The sequence below is a fragment of the Aureococcus anophagefferens genome (assembly GCF_000186865.1).
Source record: "Aureococcus anophagefferens unplaced genomic scaffold AURANscaffold_51, whole genome shotgun sequence".
NCBI lineage: Eukaryota > Pelagophyceae > Pelagomonadales > Pelagomonadaceae > Aureococcus > Aureococcus anophagefferens.
The window spans coordinates 83,013-89,516 of NW_008705604.1; the positions used below are offsets into that span (position 1 = coordinate 83,013).

At 49.6% G+C, this 6,504-nt stretch overlaps 2 protein-coding genes across 2 annotated transcripts; both read right to left on the reverse strand.

Moving 5' to 3' along the window:
* Positions 1 to 230: 230 nt before the first annotated feature.
* Positions 231 to 2,103, reverse strand: AURANDRAFT_39240 (hypothetical protein; the record flags this gene model as incomplete). Its single annotated transcript, XM_009043342.1, has 1 exon — positions 231 to 2,103. A coding segment is annotated over one exon (1,695 nt), but the record flags the coding sequence as incomplete, so codon positions are not given.
* Positions 2,104 to 3,019: 916 nt separating this feature from the next.
* AURANDRAFT_39241 (hypothetical protein) lies at positions 3,020 to 6,118 on the reverse strand (the record flags this gene model as incomplete). The annotated part of the gene is made up of 9 exons (XM_009043341.1): positions 3,020 to 3,642; positions 3,737 to 3,820; positions 3,877 to 4,996; positions 5,057 to 5,197; positions 5,257 to 5,299; positions 5,430 to 5,546; positions 5,625 to 5,782; positions 5,820 to 5,849; positions 5,907 to 6,118. The coding sequence occupies 9 exons, from the start codon at positions 5,963 to 5,965 to the stop codon at positions 3,247 to 3,249; spliced, it is 2,148 nt and encodes a 715-aa protein (XP_009041589.1).
* Between the last annotated feature and the right edge of the window lie 386 nt (positions 6,119 to 6,504).

A 6,504-nucleotide genomic window follows, 5' to 3' on the forward strand; every position in this document is an offset into this window, starting at 1 on the left:
TAGATGGTTTCACTGACGGACATATCCACGAAACACGTTACTCCAAATTTTAGCTCTAGTTCACCTTGCAGTTTCAAGAGCTGCATTTGTTCCTCGCAGGCCTTGAGGTGAAACTGCAGTTCTCGACCCTGGGCAAACAGTGAGGTTGCTTCTCGCATTTTTTTCAAACGACCTCGAAGCCAACTTTGCTGGTAACATTGTCCAACTGCAAAGTTGCCTGCCAGATGTAGCCCGGTGCTACCAAGACTACTTGAAAGAAAATTGTGCAATATTTCGTGCGATCTTGCTTGAGTAGACGATTCATAGTAAACTCGCATCAAGTTGGCCGAATCTGCGCTTCGTTCAATCAACTGAGCGAAAGAGGCTTTCGTCTCAGATCCATGCCATGCGCTCCGACTAGAAATCAGGTGATGTGCCCTTTGCATGCTCAATAGAGCAAGATATATGAGGTCTACCTCCATGGACTTTAAGGCCTTCTCAAGGGCGAGTCCACACTCTTTCATAGTGAGCAGCAGCTTGACCTGCTCAGTTGTGTTGAAATCCGACTCTAGCAGCATCGTTGCCAGTCGGCGGCGGCCAATCAAATCAGCAGTCGCGGCTATTTGAGTGTATGAAACAGCAGAACCTGGCAGTTTGAGGGAAGTCTGCAATTTGTTGACCATCGTTTCATCTAGTGAAGCACAGGCGGCAGAGCCGCGCAGCATAGCACATGCCCAATGTACAAGGACGCGATCTCTGCGGATTCCCAGATATTTGCTGATGGACATTGCCAATGTATGTTCGTTTCTTGCCAGCAGTCGATCTACCAATACAGTTGGTGATGATCGATCATATTGAGCCGACGTCAAACACATGGCAGGCACGTGACGTCTAAGTTGGTTCAAAATACGAAGTTTACGAGCAGCTGCGATATAATGATCGGTAAATTCGGATCCTCCGGAAAATCCTTGGCCATATATAGCGGCGCGCAGATAGAGTTTTTGTTGAGTTGGCAATATCTCAGCAGCCGCAGCTGAAATATTTGTTTGGATTGCGAAACCAAGTTGTCCCGTGAGTTCCATCGAGCGCATGGTTTCATCAGCTTTAGGATCACCGTCCTCGAATGCTTCCATGGCGTCATAAAGCATCGCTGAAGGATCGGTGGAACCTATTCGATGAATTGATTCGATTGGCCCAGGCACTCGCTGTAACAGCTCACAGTTAGTGCTGGATATAATGCGACAGCAATCTAATTCTGATATCAAGCACAGGGGTACTGCGTATGGAAATCGTAACCAATGCCCGTACGGCCCAACCATTAATAAAAAATGTTCCCAATACATAATGAGAGAATCTTCGCCACACCATTGCATCTGAAGCGGCTTTGATGTAGTTGATGTATCAAAATCTAGCACCTTCGTCGTGAACGATGTAGACATGACGGTGAGAATCCCAGATGCTGTAAAACAGGCCAAGAAGCGGCCATTCGGGGCTATCGCCATAGAAATTACTGGTGCCTGAATTCGCTGTTGAAGAAGTTGATCCTCGGGGCCATTTGTGTCCACGACTAACACTGTACTGTCACTTGTACCGAGAATAACTTCAACAAGCCCAGATGACGTAAAACACGGCTGCAAAACAACCATCGAAGTAGCAGGCCGTCTTGGCGAGAGCCCAGTTGACATACGGTAAACAGATGGAGATGTTACGGTGACATCATCACATACTTGCAGCGCCATGGTGCCTGTCAATGCAACAATGCCAGATCCCCAAAGACATATTTCGGTGATGTTATCCTCCGAAGGCGAAGCTGGCAGTAATAACAGGAATGTCTGCACAAATCTTCCCAAGACATCGTATAGCAACACAGTCCCGTCCCGTAGAACAATAACCAGCAGCTCCCCTTCCGTCCATCCCATCCCAACTAACTGGCAACAATCTAGCATGATGCTCGCGAGTTGTTTACCTACAGGAACTTGAGTGGCGTCTGCAGTCTACTTCATCTAACCTGAGGTTGTGAAAATTAGCAATTGCCGTCTGTGGCCCTGGCCCTCCCCCCCGATCTGAGACCGCGCACGTCAAGCACCGACTAGTACAAAATTCTAACCTGATGATGTATCCGCGCTTCCTTTTCGACAAGGGCCAAGGCCCCCCCGAATCGCGCCCCCGCCATCAGCACTTTCGATAGGTCCACGTTCCATGCCATCTGCATTAAGATTATTATTTTCGAAACTGATTATTACAGAATACACCTGATAGATATCCCACTTTCTGTAGTGAACATCTCCCAAAGTGTGCCAATGCATTCCCCCGGCAAGACTATTCAACTATTTTTTTCAAAAAAGAATCAGAGCACGGCGTGCGTCCATGAGGAATGATAGAAATATAGGGAAGTGCTGTAGTCAATCAGATATAATGTTTCCGTCCACTTGGCCTTTCGTATCTCCCACTAGCCTGAGCTAAAGGAAGCAAGTAAGATCCTCCCTCAAGGGGGGGTTGAGCTCAGTTTCAATTAAAGATGCCAGAATGAAGGCCGACGGACCGCGCTTCTCGAGGGGAAATGGCAGTGTTCCTGACTTAGACTGAAAATGGAAAAGTGAGATGGGGCTGCTAAGCAGCCCTGATTCCCAACAAGAGCGCGTCGTAATTTTCGCGTTCGAGTTTGTGCGCACATGGGTAAGTACTAGTCAAGTACTACTAGTCCCGACTAACCTACTGTGCGCTTCATTTGCAAAGGACCAACATAAAACCAACTTTCCGGGCCGTTACGGCGACCAACATCACCGGAGAAGCAGCTCCATCCGTTCTCCTGACTCCTCATGAAGCCCTGCGGCCCATACATTGCCTTGTGGCGGCTTCTGGCGGCCACAAATAACTTCAACATAGAGCTGTATGTTCAACTTGAACTTCAACATGGGATCGGGCAGGGCGCGTTTCAGCCACTTCTTTGATCTAGGATTGTTGGAATAGATCAGAAGTGTATTCCAGCGGATTTGCACGCGTTTTGTGGTCCGCTAATCGAATTTTGTTGATCCGTATTACGAAGCGCACAGTAGGTTAGTCGGGACCAAGTAGTGTTCCTCATATGGTCTCAAGTCTCACTTAGGATACCTCGGAGGTAGTTCCTAGCTATATGGGGCACTTAAGCGCGTCCACGGGGGCCGCCAAAACGCGAGCGTAGTCCATTTCGGTTTCCCATGCCCTGCCAGTAGCAAGCTACGGCGTGCTTGTAGTGGTCGTACCATTGACCAATAGTTTGATTGTTGTCTATCGTAATCGGCGAAGTCGCTTCCCTTTCTCGAGTTCTGCAAATTCAGCACGGTTGCTCATTATTTTCAGAGCACGTCGGAGCGCAGAGTCACAGTGCCCAAGAGCAATACCTTCTTCAAGTAGACGTATCGTTTTTGCATCAGCGCCAACAGGCACACGTTGCTTGAGAAACTGCTCAGCGTTCTGAATTTGTGTACGCTGATCATCTCCTAAAAAGCGCAGTTCTGCGCCTGCAGTCTGTGGCGTTGTAGATGCAGCTGTCATTGTCGAAACTTTAAAAATTCTTAGTGCTTCGTGGACATCTTGAGGTTGCACGCTGGCTTGGAGCCGCATTTTAGCGAGGGACTCTGCAAGCCGCACAAGGGCTTCCAATTGACGTACCGTGACAGGCACCTAAATTGTAGGTATGAAGAGAGAGCTGATACATGTACATTAAGTGAGAGTTAGGCGAAGTTGGGAGATTGCATAGGCAGGCTCCGATTTGTACAGCTTGATGTCGCCGCCCACCGGCCTGTTCGCCTCTGCTCTTGACCGCCTCACGAATAGCAACATACTCTGATGAAAGAAGGGCCTACGGGCGCAGGTAGCTATCAATGTTTACGTCTGATGAAGTAACACTTGTCGCGCTGAAGTTTGATTGTTCAGCCTCGGAGAACATTTAGCACGGCAATAAGCGACAAACTCCTTCAGTGACTTAAGGTCAAGCGTATCTGCATCGTGAGCAGAAGCGCAACCAGGCTGTGTATTAACACCCCGATGCGATCTTGAGGCGTTCGAAGCCTTCATGTGAACGCCCATCACATGCTTTGCTATGGAAAGATCACGGCTCTCATCACGGATATCACGCACAATGAAGATGCAGTCAAAGCGGGAAAGAATCGTGGACATCATGTCAATATTCTCTGCTGCAGAGCGGAGATCATCATAGCGGCCGTACACTGGATTGGCCGCCGCAAGCACAGAGGTGCGCGAATTTAGAACTGTAGTTATCCCGGCTTTAGCGATCGATATTGTCTGCTGTTCCATAGCTTCGTGGATAGCAACACGGTCCGTCTCGCGCATCTTGTCAAACTCATCAATACAGCAGACACCTCCATCGGCCAAGACCATCGCACCACCTTCGAGGAAGAATTCTCTGTTTTTGTCACGAATTACTGATGCTGTCAAGCCGGCAGCAGACGAGCCTTTGCCCGACGTATACACCCCAACAGGGGCCACTTTTTCCACGAACTTGAGAAACTGTGACTTTGCTGTGGATGGATCACCGAGAAGTAAAACATTAATATCACCACGTAGCCTGAGACCATCAGGCAGAGTCTTCCGGCATCCACCCACAAGCTGACATGCGAGTGCTTTTTTAATATCTAAAGTGTATTCGCCTTGTATACTGGGCGCAATGGATGCTGCGAGCAGATTATGAATGTCAGATCGTCGAGCGAGTTCCACAAAGTGCTCCTCTTCTGCAGGAGTAAACCGCCGTTCTTTGTCTCCATGTCCATTGGTGTCAAACTCGACGCCAACTACCTTCAAGTATGGTACTCGAATAGCAGCTACTGCTGCGTCTGGATTGTGTGATGTGTCAGACCTTTCAAAGAGCGACAACATGCCAAGCATTGAGACCCTCGCGCCAGGAGACGCCCGGTCTACCAATCCTCGTTCTACGACCACTAGGGTCGACCTCGGCATCTCTCCCGTCGGAACAGCCTCAGGCGCTTCCTGTAGCTTCAGTGTCTGTTGGTCTACATACCTACGTCCCACAGCTCTTCATTGCTATCGAGCAGAACCTTTCCTCAATCTAAACACTCACAAACAGCCATCTGGAATCACGACATAAGGAGATGGACCACAATCTGCCTGCTCTTGACCAGCATCGCATCGTTTGGGAAGAGTGGCATGTGAGAAGGCGCCCTCACAGTTCAGAGAAAGGCGTTTCCCGCAGTTTGTGCACCTAGAGATTCTCAGTCGCTTTCATCAACATGCTGGTCCAAGAGGCACGGCACGCGTGACTGAATATCGAGTTTGACTGCTTTTGATCTGACCTTGGATGCACCTTTGATCATGATTCAGGTCTTGAATTCTCTATAGTGTTGCTATTCTAGCAATTCTTTGTTGTTGCTTCGAAGCTCTCGCCAGACCCTCTAACGTGCGAAAACATTCACCAACGACACGAAGACACGCACTAACAATAATCCCAGATACTTTGAGGAGTCGCCCAACATGTTCAGCAGTCAGCGAGCGCAGAGGTGTTGAGAGCTGCGTTGACTGCAAAGCCAGCTGCACGTCAAATGCATGATGACCTGACGGAATTTCAGATAGCTCAGGTGCACAGTGTGAATCAGCAGGAACTGATGCTAAATTTGACGCAGCATCAATACGCTCGATAGATGGGAGGACAGATCTTTGTAAGACATCGCGTGCTGCAGCCTCAAATAGACGCAACTGAAAGTCTGGGCGCTTTTGAAGCGAGGTTAGAAGCTCGGTGTCAAAGGCCGCAACATCGGCGAGTTCCACAATCACTAACGAATCGTGACGCCTATGCTCGAATTGGACAAAAAAAAAAAAATGCAAACCTGTAGTTTTGAGTCAGAGCCTCGCGGTACCTGAAAGTTGTAGCATGTGGCCGGCATGTGGTCATTGGGACTCTGGGGATAATTTGCTTGAAGACAGAATCAGCACGAAAATTTCGGAGGAAGTCGTAAAACTTTTTTTGGACCATTAACCTGCAAAGAACATTGAGCAAAAAGATTAACTAGACGCGGAGCTACAACGTGTTTCGAGCGTCACAGGCGGCTCCCGCCTGGATCTCAGTTTCACTCATGCTACCAGCCGACCGCGATAGCCGGGGACCCGCTTGGCGTCCAAACCCGCTGTTTTACAGGCGGCTATATATAAAACGGTACCTAGCTAGCGCTAGCCTAGTACGACCGGTACCCGGAAGATTCAGAGTCCCCGGCGATGCTCCGATGGTCCCAGAACCTGCTGATTTTGCGCACACGCCGAGGCCGAGACAGGATGCGGCCCCCGACGAAAGAACCGCGCAGTTTGGCGCCGAGCGTGTCGAGTACCAGAGCCTCTCCTAGAGGCTCTCAATATCCTAACTAGGATAGGTAGCGGGAGGCTCTAGAGCCACCGGGTGGCACTGATGCTCGACGCGATCGGTGCCGTTGGACGTGCTTCTTTTGGCGGGGGGCGCACCTTGTCTCCGCCTCGGCGTGTGCGCAAAATCAGCAGGTTTTGGGGCCATCGGAGCATCGC